Source organism: Pagrus major, chromosome 10, assembly GCF_040436345.1.
Source record: "Pagrus major chromosome 10, Pma_NU_1.0".
NCBI lineage: Eukaryota > Metazoa > Chordata > Actinopteri > Spariformes > Sparidae > Pagrus > Pagrus major.
The window spans coordinates 19,742,818-19,765,963 of NC_133224.1; the positions used below are offsets into that span (position 1 = coordinate 19,742,818).

The 23,146-nt window shown below is 42.2% G+C and overlaps 1 protein-coding gene across 1 annotated transcript; it reads right to left on the reverse strand.

Annotated features, from left to right (window-relative positions):
• Positions 1-1,203: 1,203 nt before the first annotated feature.
• Positions 1,204-22,407, reverse strand: LOC141003371 (interferon-induced very large GTPase 1-like). The gene is made up of 12 exons (XM_073474695.1): positions 22,377-22,407; positions 22,024-22,284; positions 21,444-21,704; positions 19,466-19,726; positions 18,887-19,147; positions 16,541-16,701; positions 16,080-16,266; positions 15,475-15,633; positions 14,137-14,214; positions 9,676-9,936; positions 9,097-9,357; positions 1,204-5,976 (listed from the first exon to the last, which is right to left on the reverse strand). Exons 1-12 carry the CDS (start codon positions 22,405-22,407, stop codon positions 1,298-1,300), a joined length of 6,861 nt encoding a protein of 2,286 aa, XP_073330796.1. The 3' UTR covers positions 1,204-1,297.
• Between the last annotated feature and the right edge of the window lie 739 nt (positions 22,408-23,146).

Genomic DNA, 23,146 nt, shown 5'->3' on the forward strand with positions numbered 1-23,146 from the left:
TTTATAAAAACAACTTCCTGTCCTTTTTTGACAATACCACATAAAGACTGACTTACTGTCACTGTAAAAGTAAATATTTGACATCAGATAATTCACAGAAATAAACAATAACAGTAAACATATCAGATATTTGAAAAAAGAAAAACAAACTTGCTTCTGTCATTTTGTTGCCTTTCACACAAAGGTAACAAATTCAGACTCAGATCAAACTGGAAATATTTTGTATGTTCTTAACTATTACATAAACTCCAAGTACACAAAAAGCTCTTAAAATATTGATGAGGTCAACCTTAACATACAGTGAAAGCAGATTATTATTATCTACTATGTTTGTTGCAATCTCAGTGAAAGATGACCAATATTTGCAATGACTTTCTCTTATATCCACATTGTAAGCCATAGTGGCAAAATGTCTACATGTACTGACAATATCTTCAACCTTGTCATCTTGTATACACTGTGACTATTTCTGATTTTGAGTGAAGAAAATCACATATGCAATTAGATTTAAAAAAAATAAAATAAAAGACACAAACAAATTGAATGAATGGAGTAAATAATCACATTAACTTTAAAAACACAACTTTCTGTCTGATTACAGCAATGCAATATGCAGTAGTATGTAATACCACTGACTCGTGTATAATGAAAAAATTTAATATTTGACGTCAGAAATATCACAGAAACAAAAACAAACTTATCATCCTTAATCAGCAAAACAACTTTCTGTCCGACCGTGTAAAGACTGACTTTAAAACAAAGTGCACTAAGTGTAAATATTTGACATCAGGAATTCCACATAAACAGTGAAAGACTATATATCAGATATTTGACAAAAAGAAAAACAATTTTCTGTCACTCTGTTGACTTGGTTAACTGTGCACATCTTTTTCAGTGGCAATACAATGACATTCATCGATCACACAAAGATTATAGATTCAAACTCAGATCAAACTGGAAATATTTGTATGTTCTTCACATGTTAAATGACTCAGCGTGTAAAATAGCTCTTGAAAATGTTGATGCAGTCAGCATTACATACAAACAGTGATTATTACAGCAGATTATTTTGATTAAACATGTTTATTGCAACCTCAGCTAAAGTTAAGCAGTATTGCAATGATTTCCTCTTATATCCACATTGTAAGACATAGTGGCAAAATGTCTGCGTGTACTGACAATATCTTCAAGCTTGTCATCTTATATACAGTATGTGACTGTTTCTGATTCTCTACTCTTCTAAATATCTATGAAAGGTAAATGAATACCTTTGTACATGTGAGGAATGTTTGTACTCTCATTTGATGTTGAATGTCTTTTTCAGACTCTCCTCTGCCTGCTCGTATGTGATATTTTCCCAAATTAATGGAATATTAGCAGGCTTTGCATAATATGCTTCTGCAAACTTGTCATTGAACTTTGCCAGCACATATTTCCAGTAGTCTGATGCCTGAAGGCTTGCATCTGGAGCAATTTTCCAGTCTGGGAAAATTTCTCTGTAACGCTTGTAAGGGTGCGATTCACCATTTGTGGCATTGCAGCGAAAATGCGTGTCACTGACCACCGAAGAAGAGCAAACGTCAATGACAAGTTTTTCTGTTCCATGCCAGGTAGTTTCACCCAGACCCTTTGGTCGATGTAGAGAAGTGTGGTGCTCTGTATGTTCTCTTCCTCCTGCCTCACAAGGTGCTTTGCAGAATGGACACTGTTTACCACAGCCGATCATTTCTGAAAAAAGCTCGTTCTGAGGATTCACATGAAGAGATTCTAGTTTCATTTGGATGCTTGTTTCTTTGAACTTCTTCCTAAGAGCTTGTTCCATGTCCTTCACACACTCAGTGAGCCAGTGAGCAAACTGTTCCTGGTCAGCATTGTTCAGGATCATGAAAGCACCAAGAGCATCCTGGGAAATGACCAGTTTATCACCAAGTTTCTGACAGACATTCTCAACAAATGTCTTCAGGCTGCCACTCTTTTCTGTTTTAGCTTTGTTGATAGCAATATTTATGCTGTTGATTCTTGACTGGAGATGTTGATCTTCAAACTCAAACATTTTAGACCTATTTGAGAAATGTTTCAAGATGCAATCAAGAACCCATTTGTTTGCATAACTCTCATATGAGCGAATGTACCTCTGATACTTCATAAAGTTCTGCTTTGAGAGCAAATCCAGTAAAATTGAATACTGGAAGAACATCCGTGTGCTGAACTCAAACTTTGTCTTCATTTCACCAATGATATCAGGACCCAAGGAACGGTTGATAAAGTCTTCCACTGCAGGCCTCAAGCAGCATTCTGTGAATTCTTCTGCTTTCTTCTGGCACTGGTCTCGTTCATGGAACACATCTTTAAAATCATCACAAAACTTTTTTTTGTTTTGATTCAGACATCTGTAGGGATCATTCTCACACAGGAAATCTTCATGCATTTCCTGAAACTGTCTGGCTGCAAATCCACAGATGTGCTGTTTGAGAGGAACTTCAAACTCGATCTCTATCTTCACATTCTGATTGTTTTGCAGCTTCTCATCAATCATGTGTAGGATCTCCTGGATGTAAGTGTCGTGGTAATTGTTTTTTCTTTTCACTTTGTCATTCACAATCTCTGTGCAGTCCGTGATGATGCAGTCAGCTATCTTTTGTAAAGCCATTACGTGATCTTCAACATTGAAGAATTTTCTGACTCCGTGTTTAAACTGTTCGTACAATCCTTCCACAGTATATTTGAAAGGCCCCTGTCCACAATCTTGCAGACTTTTTTGACACAACAGTTTAGATGCACCACCCCTGTGTGATAGATTTGTTCTCAAGTCGGAGGTCACTCTTGCGATGACATCTGTGACCTTTTGCTTCGGAAATGATAGTTCATTCAGTGTTTTATTCCACATCTTATCAAATTTTTCATCCAGCTCTTTGTCTGTCATCTTGACTTTTTTTTGCCGACATTCTTCAATCAATGCACATACTCTCTCCTCTATCTGTTTTGTGTGCTTCTCCTTGATTCTGTCAATTTCTGCCATTCCCTGTCTGATGTCAGCTGCAGCTGTGAGCTGATTGATTACAGAGTTCTCCATTTCTCGTCGAAGGCTCTTTGCACTGTTTGCAAAGTCTTCTCTGTATCCTTCAACTAGATAGACGTGACCCTCTGTTTGCTTGAAGTACTCTGCCAGCTTTTCAAGAGTCTTTGTTTCCCATTTAGACAACACAACACAAGCTTCACTTTTTAACTGAGTGAGAAAATCTGACATGTCAGATGTCTCAGATTTTCCAGCAACTGTGCCAAAGTTGGAAATTCTTGTTTCAGCTTCTGTAACCCAGATGTACATCTCTTTTTTGAATTCCCATTCCCATTTGTTGAATTCTGTGCACAGCCTCATGTATGCATCAGCCACCAGGCTGTTTCTGAAGCTGAAGATGAAGTTTTCATGCTTCACTGCATTCCACAGGCTTTTCACCCACTCTGTAAACTCCAAGATATTATTAGCAGACGACTCACAACTTCCTAACATTTGGATAATGTTTTTCTTGAGCTCATAAACAGCCTCACTGTACCCTGCATTGACTGGTGCCATTGGTGGGTTTCCAGTCCAGAGACCAGGAACGTACCAGTTCCCAGTGTCTGGACTGTACTCCATCACATCAGTGAAGCTCTTGTTCTCCTCTTTCTTTTCCATTTTGGCTGCTGCCTGCGTCATCTCGTTTAACTGCTGCAAGAGTAGTTTCCTGTCTCGTAAGTTCTTCTCATGGGCTGAAACATCTGACACATTCTGGTGAACAAACTGACATTTGGGCTTTTTGCCCACCTCTGTCATCCTGAGAAAAGCATGCACCACTATTTGTAGGATGTCTTTCATTTCTGTTGAGTTCTCCATTGCAATATTGATAATGGTGATATCACTCAGCCCCACAACAAGTGTTGCAAGCTCATTGTCGTGCTCATAGCTGTTGTCCAGTTGTGCGAGTTCTGGTGACTTTAAGCCCTCAGTGTCAATGATCACCATGAAGTCACAGTTGAGAACTTTTTTAACATCATCATTGACTCTGATGAGCAACATGAAGGCACCTCGAGTGCATCGACCACTGCTGACTGCAAACTGCACTCCAAACATGGTGTTGAGGAGAGTGGACTTCCCTGTGCTCTGAACTCCAAGAACTGTGACCACCAGTATCTTGTTCTTAGGAGACACCAGGTCATTGAGCTGAGAGAGAACATCACTCACCCATCTGAGAGGTATGTTGGATGCATCTCCATCTACAAGCTCAAGGGGAAATCCATCAAGCAACAATCCTGCACATAGTTTAGGCAGATGCTGTAACTGTTGACGTGATTGGTCAGTTTCTGGAAGGGAAAGTGAAGCTTCATAGATCTGACCCATTTCACGGAAGAAGTGTTCAGTCCCCAGTGAGCTGTTGGAAAGCTGTCTGTCAATCTCTTTGATTTCCTCTTTGTTCTCAGAATTTTGGTATTTCTTTTTGTACTGCTCCCTGAGGTCAGACAGTTTTTCCCGAGACAAGTTATCGAGGTTCATTCGCATCCATTTCAGGAAATAGGATCTCTCTGTCCCTGAGCTTGATATTGCATTGATGAAACATGTCATTGCATTTGACATGTCATAAGAGTTCTGTTCTTTCCGAAGTTTTTCTTTCTGTACTTGAAGATCACTTTTGTACTTTTCTACGTTTTCTGACCCAACTTTTCGAAGCCGAAATTCTTCCTTCTCTAAACCAGTCAATTCTTTCCATATTTGGCCTTGCAAGGGTAGCTGAGTTTCTTTATATTTCGGGATGTCTTGAATTTCTGCAGTGATGGCATCAGCATTGTTCTTGGCAGTCTGGCACTCTGAACAGTCTTCATCAACCCGGATTTTCAGATCACGGGCAATGTCAGCCATCTGCTCGATTCTCATCTTCCTCTTTGAGCTTTGAAATACATCTCTAACTGTGATTCGCAATTTTTTGACAAAGTCTGCGTCATTCATGTGCTTAGCTTTCAGAAGGATATTGTTGTTAGTCAAGCTCAACTTGGTAGCTACCTTTTTAAGAGCATCCTTACTGGAGTGATTGCTTTGATGGTTACCCACCAAGAAGATCTCTGCCTTGTGTTGTTGGTTCATAAGCAGCTCACAGTCAGAGTCCAGACTGTCAAAGAACACAAATACTGCTGCAGATGTCTGACACAAAAAAGAAAATTGTGTTTCAAATGAAGCAATGTCCCCACGAAGGTTAGCTACAGCTACTGGCTCACTGAAAATGTCCATGTTTTTGTTCCCACAAGGAAGGTACCAAGAAATTTCAGCCAATCCATTGGATATTTTCCTTGGACTGTCACCACACTCCATGTTAGAATGAACAAAGGTGTCATGGTACTGCTGAGAATTGCTCAGAAGCTTGTTGAGGATCTCTGACTTGGACAAGGAGCACTCACCCAGTCTCACAAAAGATATCATTGGAAGTTCAGAGACAACAATTCTGTCTTCAATAAAGCCCCTGGATTCTGAAAGTGACTGAGGTCTGTGCTTTTTAACAATGTCTCTCATGGCCCAAAGCATGAGTGTGCACTGCTTTGTGTCACAATCAGGGAGCAGCAGAGGCACAGAAAACTGACACATGGACATTTTTAGAGCCATTTCCTGCTGTACAAAACTATCAGAGCACAGGAAGAGAGCAGTGATTATGTCGAGGGGGTTCAACATATCATCTGATTGCTGACTACTGAACAGATTATCAAGATCTAATTCTGTCTTTCCTGATGCACCATCACAGGCAGACTCACAACCAGATACACATTTCACATTCCTAGCTGTCACATTAACCATCATCAGTTTCTTCAGAAAATACCATGGAAGGTCTGAATTGCACTTGGCAGGTTCATCAGTGATGGTCTTCTCCTCAATCTGAAGTACTGTGCTCAGCGACAGCTTCTTTTTGTAGAGCTGCTCCAACCCCAGATCCTCCAATAAGCTCTTCATTTGTGTCTCTGTGGATATGAAGATGTTTGTTCCTTAAAACCAGTCATACAGTAGATGATTTCATGAAACATACAGTTGCAGGCAAAAGTTTAAAGAACATGTACATCACAGCAGTTTTCAGTTCCAATGATTTCTACAGCTCTCATCTCTCTGTGATGGAATGAGTGGAACACATTCTACTTTCTCACAAAAAAACATTCATGAAGTTTGCTTCAAATAAAATAAATTATTATGTTATAGGTGTCCAGTTTTATTGACACTTGAATGAATGCATCTTTGCATGCTGAGATGTTAGGAAATTCTGCCTGCTGCACAATTTTGCATCTCGTCTTTTCATTGGAGCTGAAGTATGCTAGATACGTCAAAATAGGATTACAAAAGAAATTCAAACGTAAAAGCACCAAATTACTCAAATACTTTCTTGTTGAATCTTTGTAATAAATCTGCCCATCCATGTAACACTTGGGTCCAGAGCAATTATTATTATATTAAATCTAGTTCTATGTTAAGACAATAAATCCAATTTTATAATAAAATGAGATCCTTGCAATTTTTAAAAATGTATTAATGTAAGGAAAATGTGTTATCATAATCAAATATACTGTAAGTATATTTGGGAATAAACACCGCATATTGTTATAGGCAGAGTGTGATAAGGGGTGATACCATTTAAAAGTATGATATTTATCCTTTGTACAACCAATAAAAAGTTATTTTGAGTTTATTTCCATGGCTGTTTTTTTCCATGAAATTCTACTATTTTGTCATTAAACAGTTGTGATGAACATTGACATCACCAATTATTGTAATTTATTAGGAAACAAAATATTTAATTGGATTTAAAGGTTTTTTGTCAGTGTAACTTTGAACAACCTTTTGAACAGATACAATTCTGTGTGTAGGCTACGCATTTTTACTTAAGGAGAATTCAAGAATCACTGTCGGCCTAAAGCAGTGATGATGATAAAATATATATATATGTATAGATATGTGTGTGTATATATATATATGTATATATATATATATATATGTATATATATACATATATATATGTATATATATATATATATATATATATATATATATACATATATATATATATATATGTATATATATATATATACATATATATATGTATATATACATATATATATGGGGCAAAAGAGACGCATGTGGCTCCAGAGCCGCAGGTTGCAGACCCCTGCACTAGGAAGAACACACAAGACAAAGACACAGAGAGTGAACACTTTTTCCAGGAACCACTTGGCGAGGTCTAAGGTAATCACAGTATCTATAGTCCGTTTTAGTGCTAAGGACTTACAACCTGTCTGCTTTTGTACGTATTGCTATCATTAGCTGTATTCTGTGACTGCTGGTAGTACTGCACACTGTTAACTGTCATTGTCTACTGAAATGATGTGCTGAATTGAACCATACTGCACACAGTTTACTGTTTACTGACACGATGCACACTGTTAAGTTAATCCAACTTTTGAGTTTGTTATCGGTACAAAACATTTGTCTGAATGTTAATCATAGCTGTGATTTTATACATTGATTATTACTAGGAAGCAGAGGATACAGTCAGGGACATCCAGTTCAGAGAGGTCCAATGCAGACAGACCTAGCTCAGAGAGACCCTGCTCATGGAGATCCAGACTCAGCTTGCAAAGCTGTGGCTATTTCCTGGAAGCAGTATGTACCAGTGTTGACCTGCTACATTTTGAATTTGCCATCATGACATGGAACTAATTGTGTCATAAATAAGATGTACAAGTCATGCCATTATCCATTCCAAAGTGAGTTAAAATTTTTCTTGCGCAAACCCTAATTTGTGTGATAGTGGATGGCTTCACAGTCATTTCCAACCTGTGACTGCTCCTGTTTGTAGTCCACACCTTTAAAAAAAAGCACCAGTGTCCCTGTCCATAAAAAGACTAGATCCCTCTGCCTGAGCAGCTACTGTCCATTATCACTAAATCCACCATCATGAATCACTCTGAGCCCTGAACTCTTGATGCCCCTGATAACCTCCATCTTAACATCAGCAAAACAAAGAGGTTGATTGTGGACTACAGAAAATGACGGGGAGTTGTACATGCTCCCGTCACCTTCAATGAGATACGGTAGAGAGAGTCAGCAGCTTCAGGTTCCTTTGGTTTCACAATAGTGAGGATCTGACCTGGACCAAACACATCAACACTAACACAAAGACAGCAAGACAATGGCTCTTCTTCCTCCGCAGACTGAGGAGGTTCAAAATGGAATCCAACATACTGTCCAACTTCTATAGGGGCACCACTAACATTATCCTGACTGGCTGCTTCATCACCTGGTTTTGCAGTTGCACCACTTTCAACAGTAAGGCTACAGAGGTTGGTGAAATCTGCACAGCACATCACCAGCCACCATCCATGGAGGACCTCTACACCCAGTGGTTTACGAAGAAAGCCAACTGGATCAGTACAGACCTCACTCTCAAGTCTGTCTGAGTGGATTTGCATAGGCTTAACACACAATTGTTTCAAGTCTAATTGAATAATGGACTTCCTGGGAAAAATATCAGAATCAGAATCAGAAATCCTTTATTTGTCCCACAAATGGGGAAAGTCCTTAGTCACAGCAGCCAAAGGACAGTATCACACTTAAACAATAATAAAAAGTAAAAAATCCATCTATCAATGAAGGCTCTCTTTAATGAAATAGCTAATGTAAGGGTTTGCTCAGCCTTTACTTTTCAGTACCACTACAGACCTGCTCATGACATTGCTGCTACATATCATTGAGGTATAACTTACCATCTTTGGCTGTCAAGGAAACTGAAATAAGAACTTAATTTTTAGGATTTTTGGATGTTCATGGTTTTACATGATGGCAGTCACCCATACTTTAGTGACCATCAATCAATGTCTCTACAAACCCACATCGCCCTGAGAAGGTCTTTGTGTTGGTGCACTACTGGAGTGCAGGGGTCTTAATATTACTTTAATTTCACTTTTAGAGTTTTATTTCTATAAGATTGTATTTGATTTAATCTAATACAATCCTCTTGTTGCCCCTACGTGTCTAAATTTATTTTGAAAAATAATTCTTCATTTTGAATGCACTTGTGATTTTCTTTAACTTACTTGTGTCAGCAGATGTTACAGCTGGCTTGCTTCTTCTTCCATTCCTAAATTGTGCAGAAACCTGCAGAGAGTAACACACCCCTGGACTCAGGTTGCTGAGAGTCAGGTTGTTTGTGTCCGTTGTTTTCTCTTGCAAAATTTCTCCCTCATGGCAACACGTTACAATGTAACTCTCCACATCACCAGCAGGGGGATCCCATCGCAGAGAGAGTGACTCACTGCTGACCTGATAGACTGCAATCTGCACAGGAGGGCTGGGCTCTGTGGGAATAATGTAATAGTTTCACTATAACTGATAATTCATGTTCTGTCAGTGTTTGCCTGCACTTTGAGGTGCAGTTTGACTGCCAAGCACAAGAGGTGTGGTAAAAGACAATGACACATATAATCACTTCATGCACTTTGAAGAACATTTTACCACCTCTTTATTCTAAAATTAACCTTCATAACATAAATTCAGAGCTTACCTCTTAGTAAGAAGTACATGTGCACATGTTGAGTACAAAGACCATTCAGACAACACTTTGTAGTTTTAGCTCTGTTTGATTTTTCTTGTATTCATTTGTTTTTCAGATTTACCTGTGAAGACAGACAGCGAGGTTCCTGTGCTACGATTTCCATTGTCTGCAATCCTTGTGATGCTGAAAGTATACTCAGTCCCAGGAATCAGTCCCTCAACCTCCACAGTGCTGGAGTCGTCTCTGATCAAACTGCCTCTCTGTGTGTCGCAGGAGTAGTCTAATTCCAGTGTATACTTAACAGAGTCATCGGTGAGTGGTATACCAAAGGAAATAGTCTCCTGACCAACACTGAGAACTGTTATTTCTGGTGGAGGGACATCTGTCAAAAGAGAAGTGCATCTCAATATATCTCCACATTATAGCATGTCTTAATAAGCATTAAATTGGATCAGTCATTTGCTGAACTTGGAACTTGAACTTGTCACACAGTATTATAACTGATATTGTGATACAATTAAGTAGGGGTAGAACAAATCACGGATATGAATTGGAAATCTTCTGTTTACATCTCTGGCAGTTTCTTTGGTAATGAGAATGCAGGAGAGGACGAGAACCTTTGTTAGTGTCAGACTCAGCTTGCCAAGCTGTGGCTGTTTCCTGGAAGCAGTATGTACCAGTGTAGACCTGGTACATTTTGAACTCCCAAAAATATCAGTAGAAAAAAATTGCTTGTTAACTTTTTTGCCATCACTACATGGAAGTAATTGTGTCATAAATAAGATGTACAATCAATCAATCAATCAAACTTTATTTGTAGAGCGCTTTTCATACATGGTAATGTAGCTCAAAGTGCTTTACAGAAATTAAAAACAGCAGCAGCAACAATTAAAAAAAACAACAGCCCCCCCCCACACACACACACGCGCACACACACACACACACATACACAGCCACACCCAGCTACTTAAAACCCAACAGGACAAAATAAAAAGTGAGTAATAATAAATAACTAAACAGTGATAAATGAAACAGGGCACTAACAACAGGTATTGTGGAACCGAGGAAACGCTATCATCGATGTATTTCACTGAGGAGACACTAGAGGAAGTAAAATAAATAAAATAAAGACAAAATAATAAAACTCTAAAACTAACTAAGAATGATAAAATACTAAAATAGGTTTAAAAGTCTATAACTGTTTATAAGCAAAGAAATAAAAAATAATCATAAATAAAGTAAAACAAGATAAAACAAGATTATTAAAATAAATAAATGAATAAAACGTGAATAGATAAATCAAATAAAACAAGGTTTAAACAGGATAAAAAACCAATAAATACATAAATAAAATTCAGCTAAAAGCCAGCCTAAAAAGGAAGGTCTCAAGGTTGCTCTTAAAAGTATCAACATTCTCCAGTGCCCTCAGGTCCTCTGGGAGGCTCTTCCACAAACGTGGACCACGGTATTGAAAGGCAGCCTCCCCGTGAGTTTTTGTTCTCACTTTTGGAATGGTTAAAAGGTTGTTACCAGAGGACCTGAGGGTTCTGGAGGGTTCATACGATAAAAGCAAATCTGATAAATAAGTTGGGCCAAGGCCATTAAGAGCTTTAAAAACTAATAAAAGGATCTTAAAATCAATCCTGAAGCAGACAGGTAGCCAGTGCAGAGACTTTAAAATGGGTGTGATGTGTGCTCTCTTTCTGGTCTTAGTCAACACCCGTGCTGCAGAGTTTTGCAGTAGTTGTAATTGAGCCAAGTTCTTTTTTGGGAGACCAGAAAGTAGAGCGTTGCAATAATCAATGCGGCTGGTGATAAAAGCATGCATTAATGTCTCTGTACTGGCTTTGGAAAGGAATGGTCTCACTCTGGCAATGTTTTTTAGATGATAAAAAGCTGTCTTAGTTATGTTTCTGATGTGTGGGTTAAAACTGAGGTCTGAATCAAAAATAACTCCAAGGTTTTTTACTTGGTTAGTTGGTTGTAATGCCAGGGCGTTCAATTTTGTATTAATCATCTGTCTTTGAGCTTCAGAACCAATAAATAAGACCTCGGTTTTTGTCCTGGTTGAGCTGAAGAAAATGTTTTGCCATCCATGACTTGATATCTAAAATACAGTTAAAAAGGGCATCAATTGGCCCTGGGTCATCAGGAGACACGGCGATATACAGCTGTGTGTCATCAGCATAACTGTGGAAGTTTATGCCGTGCTTCCTGATGACATTCCCAAGTGGCAGCATGTATAGGTTAAAAAGTGTTGGACCTAAAATTGAGCCTTGGGGGACACCACAGGTAATTTTGTGGCTCTTTGATGAGTATCCCTCCATACTCACAAAAAATGTTCTGTCAGTGAGATAAGATTTAAACCAGTTAAAAACAGTACCAGAGATTCCAACCTGGTTGTGCAGTCTGTCTAAAAGAATTGAATGGTCTACTGTATCAAAGGCTGCACTTAAATCAAGAAGTACTAAAATAGATGGTTTTAATACAACCAAGTCATGCCATCATCCATTCCAAAATGAGTTAAACATTTTTCTTGCACAAACCCTAATTTGTGTGATAGTGGATGGCTTCACAGTCATTTCCAACCTGTGACTGCTCCTGTTTGTAGTCCACACCTTTAAAAAAAACACCAGTGTCCCTGTCCCTAAAAAGACTAGATCCCTCTGCCTGAGCAGCTACTGTCCATTATCACTAAATCCACCATCATGAATCACTTTGAGCCCTGAACTCTTGATGCCCCTGATAACCTCCATCTTAACATCAGCAAAACAGAGAGGTTGATTGTGGACTACAGAAAATGACGGGGAGTTGTACATGCTCCCGTCACCTTCAATGGGAGACGGTAGAGAGAGTCAGCAGCTTCAGGTTCCTTTGGTTTCACAATAGTGAGGATCTGACCTGGACCAATCACATCAACACTAACACAAAGACAGCAAGACAATGGCTCTTCTTCCTCCGCAGACTGAGGAGGTTCAAAATGGAATCCAACATACTGTCCAACTTCTATAGGGGCACCACTAACATTATCCTGACTGGCTGCTTCAGCACCTGGTTTTGCAGTTGCACCACTTACAACAGTAAGGCTCTACAGAGGTTGGTGAAATCTGCACAGCACCTCACCAGCCACCATCCATGGAGGACCTCTACACCCAGTGTCACACCGCGGTGAGGTTTGTCTCGTCTTGGGTTTTTTGTCTCGTTACTTCCTGTTTTATTTTGAAATCTAACTCTCCTCTCGTTTCAGGTCACTTGCCCTTCCTCATGTGTCACCGGTCTGATTGTCTCACCTGATCCCTGATCGTTTCCACCTGTTCCCCATTTCCCTCATGTGTATTTAGTCGGCGTCTTCCCTTTGTCTTGTGCCGAAGTGTTTCGTTTTTGTCCGTGCACCTAAGCCTTGTTTCCTCGTCATAGTCCGCAATTTCCATAGAAAGAATTATCTTGCCACGTAAGTTGTTGTCATTTTCCTCTTTAAAGAGTGATTTTTTGTTTATTAATAATTTCTAAGTTTAGTGCTTCGTTTTTGTGTTCTGTTGTCACCGTTTTTCCTCCCGCTTGTGGAGTGATTTTTGTTTGGAGAGTTTAGATATTGTAGAGCCCCTGTTGAGGTGAGCCTTTTTCTTTTGACCCTTTTGATTAGATTTGGGCTTCTATCCTCTCAACTCCAGGGCCTGCACGATCATCTAGTGCAGACGAATGCAGCACCTGAGCCTCCGGCAGTAGCAGCCACCCCACCAGTAAATCCCGTTCCTACTATGACCGTCATGGGAGCAACATGTAAGTTAGCTCCACCTACACGATTCTCTGGTGAACTGGGCTTATGTAAAGCCTTCCTCATAGACTGCTCCATACACTATGAGCTAAATCCCCAAGCTTTTCCCACTGACCGATCAAAGATTGCCTTCATGATTTCCCACCTTGCCGGCAGAGCCAAAGCCTGGGCCTCGGCAGAGTGGGCCCAAGATTCACCTGTTTGCAGATCCCTCACCGGGTTTGAGACGGCGCTGCAGAAAATCTTTGACCCGGTAACTACCAACCGGGAAAAGGCTCGGGAGCTGAGCAGACTGAAACAGGGCAACAACTCTGTGTGTGACTACGCCATCCAATTTCGCACATTATCGCCGGAAATTGGCTGGAATACAACGGCTCTATACGACGTGTTCTTAAAGGGATTGGCGGCTCCTATTCAGGACCTTCTGGTTCCTTTGGATCTTCCCCCGGACCTTGACTCACTCATCGCCCTCGCGATCCGGACGGATAACCGAACTCGCCAACTCAGGCAGCAGCGCACCTTGAGACCCACAACGATGGAGAGACCCCTACGCACGCAAACACCTGGCTGGCCGACCACCCGGCGATCTCCACCAGAACAGCCTCATTATCCTCTCCCAGAAAGAGAGGGAGAGCCCATGCAGCTGGGGAGAGCCAGACTATCACCGGAGGAAAGACAGAGGCGTCTACAGGAGGGTCGCTGTTTCTACTGCGGTGAACCCGGGCATCTCGTCTCCACCTGCCCGGCCAAAAGGACCACGGTGGTGAGTGAATTCAAGACCGCAGGCACTCCCTCACGTATTCTCACGACAGTCCAGGTAATGCACCACACCACCACTGAACTCAAGGCACTCATAGACTCGGGGGCTGATGAAAGCTTGATGGACTGGGAATTAGCAAAACGACTGGACATTAACACGGAACTTCTAGCTAGGCCCATCAGAGCTAAGGCTCTTAATGGACATGAACTTTTTACAATCACCCACATCACAACCCCTCTCAAATTGTGCATTAACGATCACCAGGAGAACATTCGTTTTTATGTATTCACTTCACCATCACAGACTCTAATTTTGGGACAGCCATGGCTATCACGTCACAATCCCCATATAGATTGGAGAACGGGAGAGATCTTGGGATGGGGAGGGGACTGTGCGCGCGACTGTATGAACCTTTCAGTTCGGGAGGAGGAAGACGCAGACATTAATATGGTCTCTGTTAATCCCGCCACAGATCCCAACTACCCGGACCTGAGCTCTGTGCCATCCTGCTACCACCACCTCAAAGAGGTTTTTAACAAAGCCAAAGCCCTATCACTTCCTCCTCACCGCTCCTATGACTGTGCCATAGAGCTAATTCCAGGCTCCACCATCCCCAAAGGCCGCCTGTACGCGGTCTCTGGGCCTGAGAGGAAAGCTATGCGGGAGTACATCGAGACCTCCCTGAAAGCCAGGCTGATTCGCCACTCATCATCACCAGCCGGAGCCGGTTTTTTCTTCGTGGGCAAAAAAGATGGCTCACTACGACCCTGCATTGACTACAGCCCACTCAACGACATAACAATTAAAAACCGCTACCCACTTCCTCTCATGTCATCTGTGTTTGACCAGCTTCAACAGGCCAAGGTCTTCACCAAGTTGGATCTTCGCAACGCCTATCACTTGGTGCGGATCAGAGAAGGGGATGAGTGGAAGACCGGTTTTAACACCCCCAGTGGCCACTATGAGTACCAAGTCATGCCATTTGGTCTCACAAACGCTCCTGCCGTATTCCAGGCCATGATAAATGACGTACTGAGAGACTTTCTTGACCACTTCGTGTATGTTTATTTAGACGACATACTTATCTACTCCCCGAACCTGACTAAACACCAAGACCACGTAACTCAGGTGTTAAAGAGACTATTAGACAACCAACTCTTTGTCAAGGCTGAAAAGAGTGAATTTCATGCCGATACTGTCTCCTTCCTGGGCTTCATTGTAGCCCCTGGAAGAGTACAGATGGACCCGGCTAAAATTAGCGCTGTGGTCGAGTGGCCCACACCTGATAGCCGCAAGAAGGTTCAGCAATTCCTTGGGTTTGCTAACTTTTACAGGCGGTTTATCAGAGGCTTCAGCGCAATAGCTGCTCCTCTCCATGCTCTTACCTCCACACAGGTGCAGTTCCACTGGTCTCCAGACGCGGATGCGGCTTTTCGGATCCTCAAGCAACGCTTTACCTCGGCTCCCATTCTCACCCTGCCAGATCCTCAACGGCAGTTCGTGGTCGAGGTGGACGCCTCCAACGAAGGGGTCGGGGCAATTCTCTCACAGCGATCAGAGCAGGACGGTAAGATGCATCCTTGTGCCTTTCTATCACGGCGGCTATCCAAGGCGGAGCGAAACTACGATGTTGGCAACAGGGAGTTGCTGGCGGTCAAACTCGCCTTGGAGGAGTGGAGACACTGGCTCGAGGGGGCTGACCATCCATTCATCGTATGGACAGATCATAAGAATTTAGAATACATCAAGAAAGCCAAGAGACTCAACTCTCGCCAGGCCAGGTGGGCGCTATTTTTTAACCGATTCTCTTTTTCTCTTTCATACAGGCCGGGGTCCCGAAACGTCAAACCAGACGCACTGTCCCGTCTCTTTGACCCCGAGCCTGCTGCCAAGGACCCAGAAACGATCCTCCCACTTTTATGTGTGGTTGGAGCACTGACCTGGCAGATAGAAAATGAGGTTAAGCAGGCTAATGGTGAGGCTCCGTCACCTAGTGGGTGCCCAGAGAATCGTTTGTTTGTCCCGGTTGAATTGCGCCCACAGGTGATCCACTGGGCCCACACCTCGCTGCTTTCCTGCCATCCGGGTGTTCGAAGAACAATGTTCGCTATCGCCCGGAGGTTCTGGTGGCCCTCCATGGAGCCGGAGGTCCGGGAGTACGTAGAGGCATGTTCGGTCTACGCCCGCAACAAGACGTCCTCCGGGTCACGCATGGGTCTCCTGCAGCCTCTTCCCATTCCCTCCAGACCGTGGTCCGACATCTCGGTGGACTTCGTCACGGGGCTCCCGGTCTCTCAAGGTAACACCACTGTCCTCACAGTGGTGGACAGGTTTTCCAAAATGGCTAGGTTCATTGCTTTACCTAAACTGCCCTCCGCCAAAGAAACGGCGGAGATTATGATGAACAATGTTTTTAAGATTCACGGATTTCCCAAGGACATCGTTTCAGACCGGGGCCCCCAGTTCATCTCTCGGTTCTGGAGGGAGTTCTGCCGGCTCATCGGAGCGAAGACCAGCCTGACTTCGGGTTATCACCCGGAGGCCAACGGCCAGACCGAACGCATCAACCAGCAACTGGAAACCGGCCTCCGGTGCCTGGTCTCTCAGAACCCCTCAACATGGAGCAAACACCTGGTCTGGGTCGAGTATGCCCACAATATCCTGCCCACCTCGGCCACAGGTATTTCACCATTCAAGTGTGTGTTTGGTTATCAGCCTCCTGTTTTCGCAGACAACGAGCTGGAGGTGTCGGTACCCTCCGCCCATGCTATGGTTCGCCGCTGTCACCGCATCTGGGCCGCTGCTAAGCAGGTATTGATCCGCCAAGGAGACAGGGTCAAAAGAGCTGCGGACCGAAAGAGACGGCCCGCCCCTGCCTACGAGCCAGGACAGAGAGTGTGGCTATCGGCGAAAGATTTGCATCTCAAAGTCCCTTCCAGAAAGCTGGCGCCGCGGTTCGTGGGTCCATTTCCGATCACAAAGCTCATCGGTCCTGCAGCAGACCGCCTTCGCCTGCCCCGATCCCTCCGTGTTCACCCGACCTTCCATGTAAGCCGAGTCAAGCCCGCTAAGGAGAGCCCGATGGTCCCAGCCGCTGCCCCGCCGCCGCCCCCAGAAGTGATAGATGGCGGTCCGGTGTACAAGGTCAAGCAGTTACTAGCAGTTCGCAACCGGGGCCGTGGTAAACAGTATCTGGTGGACTGGGTAGGATATGGCCCCGAGGAGAGGCAGTGGGTCCCGCCTAGACACATTCTGGATGAGACTCTCATCACGGATTTTCACAGGGACCACCCTGACCAGCCTGGGCCGTCAGGAGTCGGCCCTAGAGGGGGGGTACTGTCACACCGCGGTGAGGTTTGTCTCGTCTTGGGTTTTTTGTCTCTTTACTTCCTGTTTTATTTTGAAATCTACCTCTCCTCTCGTTTCAGGTCACTTGCCCTTCCTCATGTGTCACCGGTCTGATTGTCTCACCTGATCCCTGATCGTTTCCACCTGTTCCCCATTTCCCTCATGTGTATTTAGTCGGCATCTTCCCTTTGTCTTGTGCCGAAGTGTTTCGTTTTTGTCCGTGCACCTAAGCCTTGTTTCCTCGTCATAGTCCGCAATTTCCATAGAAAGAATTATCTTGCCACGTAAGTTGTTGTCATTTTCCTCTTTAAAGAGTGATTTTTTGTTTATTAATAATTTCTAAGTTTAGTGCTTCGTTTTTGTGTTCTGTTGTCACCGTTTTTCCTCCCGCTTGTGGAGTGATTTTTGTTTAGAGAGTTTAGATATTGTAGAGCCCCTGTTGAGGTGAGCCTTTTTCTTTTGACCCTTTTGATTAGATTTGGTTTTCCTCCTTCGGGAGCGTTTTCTGTTATTTACCTAGTTCCTTGTTTTCCTCATTGTGAGAGTTTTTATTTTTAGTCTAGTATTCTGTTTTGTTTGTTTCTATTTAGTGTTCCCCTTCCTTGATGTGTTTTTCCCTCTTTGGGATATTCATTTTGACTTCTGTCATTATAGTCAGATTACTTACAGATAGACAGTGTTTCATAGCCTGTTTATTTAATCTCTCTTTGAAAGAAGAATTTGACCTCAATAAAGTGTGCTTGATATCTTTATCCTCTGCTTCTGAGTCCTCATTTGGTCCTGGCCTGACACCCAGTGGTTTACGAAGAAAGCCAACTGGATTTATTTTTAAAGTGCAGCTTTTGCACACCTTAAGGTCAACAGGTGCGTAGGAGAAGACCGAGGGCCGACAAAATCAGGAAAAAGACTTGCGCACACTGTCCACTTCACTTGCAATTGAGTTTATTAACAACGTTTCGGTTCTTAGACCGTCATCAGGTTGTCTTACAAGACAATGGGGGAGGCTGTCTTAAGTAGGGTTGTGGACTCGCGTGGCCCATTCAGGCTACACCGCAGAAAGACGTGCCTCAATATGCCATCAAACACACCTGGAATAACAAATCTACGCCACTGAATGACAAAAGTTTTTTTTTTTAAAAACATCCTAACAGGTAAAGTTCATATATCAATCAATGCACGTATGTACACAATACAAATAATATAACAGTATAAATATAATACAAAAGTAGGTTAGAGCTTCAAAGAAAATGTACTGTAGGAACTGCCTAGAAAAAAAGATGATCTCTTGTAAGATAACCTGATGAGACCTTCATCAGTACCAAGTACCAAAATGTTGTTAATAAACTTAATTGAAAGTGAAGTGGACAGTGTGCGGGAGTCTTTTTCCTGAATTTATTTTAAAAAAATAATTCTTAATTTTTAATGCACTTGTGATTTCCTTTAACTTACTTGTGTTGGCAGATGTTACAGCTGGCTTGCTTCTTCTTCCATTCCTAAATTGTGCAGAAACCTGCAGAGAGTAACACACCCCTGGACTCAGGCCGCTGAGAGTCAGGTCGTTTGTGTCCGTTGTCTTCTCTTGCACAATTTCTCCCTCATGGCAACACGTTACAATGTAACTCTCCACATCACCAGCAGGGGGATCCCATCGCAGAGAGAGTGACTCACTGCTGACCTGATAGACTGCAATCTGCACAGGAGGGCTGGGCTCTGTGGGAATAATGTCATAGTTTCACTATAACTGATAATTCATGTTCTGTCAGAGTTTGCCTGCACTTTGAGGTGCAGTTTAACTGCCAAGCACAAGAGGTGTGGTAAAAGACAATGACACACATAATCACTTCATGCACTTTGAAGAACATTTTACCACCTCTTTATTCTGAAATTAACCTTCATAACATAAATTCAGAGCTAACCTCTTAGTAAGAAGTACATGTGCATATGTTGAGTACAAAGACCATTCAGACAACACTTTGTAGTTTTAGCTCTGTTTGATTTTTCTTGTATTCATTTGTTTTTCAGATTTACCTGTGAAGACAGACAGCGAGGTTGCTGTGCTACGATTTCCATTGTCTGCAATCCTTGTGATGCTGAAAGTATACTCAGTCCCAGGAATCAGTCCCTCAACCTCCACAGTGCTGGAGTCGTCTCTGATCAAACTGTCTCTCTGTGTGTCGCAGGAGTAGTCTAATTCCAGTGTATACTTAACAGAGTCATCGGTGAGTGGTATACCAAAGGAAACAGTCTCCTGACCAACACTGAGAATTGTTATTTCTGGTGGAGGGACATCTGTCAAAAGAGAAGTGCATCTCAATATATCTCCACATTATAGCATGTCTTAATAAGCATTAACTTGGATCAGCCATTTGCTGAACTTGGAACTTGAACTTGTCACACAGTATTATAACTGATATTGTTATACAGTTAAGTAGGGGTACAACAAATCACCGATATGAATTGGAAATCTTCTGTTTACATCTCTGGCAGTTTCTTTGGTAATGAGAATGCAGGAGAGGACGAGAACCTTTGTTAATGTCAGACTCAGCTTGCCAAGCTGTGGCTGTTTCCTGGAAGCAGTATGTACCAGTGTAGACCTGGTACATTTTGAACTCCCAAAAATATCAGTAGAAAAAAATTGCTTGTTAACTTTTTTGCCATCACTACATGGAAGTAATTGTGTCATAAGTAAGATTACAAGTCATGCCATCATCCATTCCAAAGTGAGTTAAACATTTTTCTTGCACAAACCCTAATTTGTGTGATAGTGGATGGCTTCACAGTCATTTCCAACCTGTGACTGCTCCTGTTTGTAGTCCACACCTTTAAAAAAAAAAAAACACCAGTGTCCCTGTCCCTAAAAAGACTAGATCCCTCTGCCTGAGCAGCTACTGTCCATTATCACTAAATCCACCATCATGAATCACTCTGAGCCCCGAACTCTTGATGCCCCTGATAACCTCCATCTTAACATCAGCAAAACAGAGAGGTTGATTGTGGACTACAGAAAATGACGGGGAGTTGTACATGCTCCCGTCACCTTCAATGGGAGATGGTAAAGAGAGTCAGCAGCTTCAGGTTCCTTTGGTTTCACATTAGTGAGGATCTGACCTGGACCAATCACATCAACACTAACACAAAGACAGCAAGACAATGGCTCTTCTCCCTCCGCAGACTGAGGAGGTTCAAAATGGAATCCAACATACTCTCCAACTTCTATAGGGGCACCACTAACATTATCCTGACTGGCTGCTTCATCACCTGGTTTTGCAGTTGCACCACTTTCAACAGTAAGGCTCTACAGAGGTTGGTGAAATCTGCACAGCACATCACCAGCCACCATCCATGGAGGACCTCTACACCCAGTGGTTTACGAAGAAAGCCAACTGGATTTATTTTTAAAGTGCAGCTTTTGCACACCTTAAGGTCAACAGGTGCGTAGGAGAAGACCGAGGGCCAACAAAATCAGGAAAAAGACTTGCGCACACTGTCCACTTCACTTGCAATTAAGTCTAATAACAACGTTTCGGTTCTTAGACCTTCATCAGGTTGTCTTACAAGACAATGGGGGAGGCTGTCTTAAGTAGGGTTGTGGATTCGCGTGGCCCAATCAGGCCTCACCGCAGAAAGACGTGCCTCAATATGCCATCAAACACACCTGGAATAACAAATCTACGCCACTGAATGACAAAAGTTTTTTTTTAAAAAAAACATCCTAACAGGTAAAGTTCATATATCAATCAATGCACGTATGTACACAATACAAATAATATAACAGTATAAATATAATACAAAAGTAGGTTACAGCTTCAAAGAAAATGTACTGTAGGAACTGCCTAGAAAAAAAGATAATCTCTTGTAAGATAACCCGATGAAGGTCTAAGTACCGAAACGTTGTTAATGAACTTAATTGAAAGTGAAGTGGACAGTGTGCAGGAGTCTTTTTCCTGAATTTATTTTGAAAAATAATTCTTAATTTTTAATGCATTTGTGATTTCCTTTAACTTACTTGTGTTAGCAGATGTTACAGCTGGCTTGCTTCTTCTTCCATTCCTAAATTGTGCAGAAACCTGCAGAGAGTAACACACCCCTGGACTCAGGCCGCTGAGAGTCCGGTCGTTTGTGTCCGTTGTCATCTCTTGCACAACTTCTCCCTCATGGCAACACGTTACAAGGTAACTCTCCACTTCACCAGCAGGGGGATCCCATCGCAGAGAGAGTGACTCACTGCTGACCTGATAGACTGCAATCTGCACAGGAGGGCTGGGCTCTGTGGGAATAATGTCATAGTTTCACTTATAACTGAAAATTCATGTTCTGTCAGTGTTTGCCTGCACTTTGAGGTGCAGTTTGACTGCCAAGCACAAGAGGTGTGGTAAAAGACAATGACACATATAATCACTTCATGCACTTTGAAGAACATTTTACCACCTCTTTATTCTGAAATTAACCTTCATAACATAAATTCAGAGCTTACCTCTTAGTAAGAAGCACATTTGCATATGTTGAGTACAAAGACCATTCAGACAACACTTTGTAGTTTTAGCTCTGTTTGATTTTCCTTGTATTCATTTGTTTTTCAGATTTACCTGTGAAGACAGACAGCGAGGTTGCTTTGCTTCGATTTCCATTGTCTGCAATCTTTGTGATGCTGAAAGTATACTCAGTCCCAGGAATCAGTCCCTCAACCTCCACAGTGCTGGAGTTGTCTCTGATCAAACTGTCTCTCTGTGTGTCGCAGGAGTAGTCTAATTCCAGTGTATACTTAACAGAGTCATCGGTGAGTGGTATACCAAAGGAAACAGTCTCCTGACCAACACTGAGAACTGTTATTTCTGGGGGAGGGACATCTGTCAAAAGAGAGGAGAAATTAATATCAGTATATCTCCACACTACAGCATGTACTTAGTCATTAAATTGGATCAGTTATTGACACACTTACAGTCAGACTGTGGTGTTGGTGAAGCGTCCATTCCTGCCTCACAGCATGGCTCAGAGAAGGAATCAGGTGCACCATGGATGTCCTTATTAAATGAAAAATAATGGCAGTGTAGTATAGACAATATTGGTAGCATAACCCATTCACAATAGTTGAAAACACATATTTGGCATATAATTTTATTATTATATTATATTTTATAACTGTTTACCTCCTCATCAGATTACTCCATTGTGGGGACAGTCAGGCACCTCACACATGGTCCAGATAATTCAAACTTCCTCTTCCTGAAAGTAAGAAGAAAGAACCCTTAAACCCCAGAATTTTATTTAAAGTCATAGAGTCAGTAACCACCCCCTCGTCCCCTCCTCTTATTGATGCCTCTCAAGAAAGGTGTGAGGACTTTTTAAACTATTTTAGAAACAGAGTCAACAATATTAGGCAAAACATTACCACCCTGGACCGAATTTTACAGACCAGTAGGGACATTCATAGTTATTTTAGCTGCTTTGAACCGGTTTTACTGCCCTTTTTAACTAAACTCATGTCACACATGAAACAAACTACTTGCAGCCTTGATTTTATCCCTACGAAGTTTCTTAAATAGGTTATTGACACAGTTGGACCCAGTATTTTATTTATTATTAACAGCTCCCTAAAAAGTGGCACTTTCCCGCACTCCTTTAAACATGCTGTGGTCTAACCCCTTTTAAAGAAACCAAACCTTGACCCTTCGGTTCTTAACAATTTTAGGCCAATTTCTAAGCTTCCGT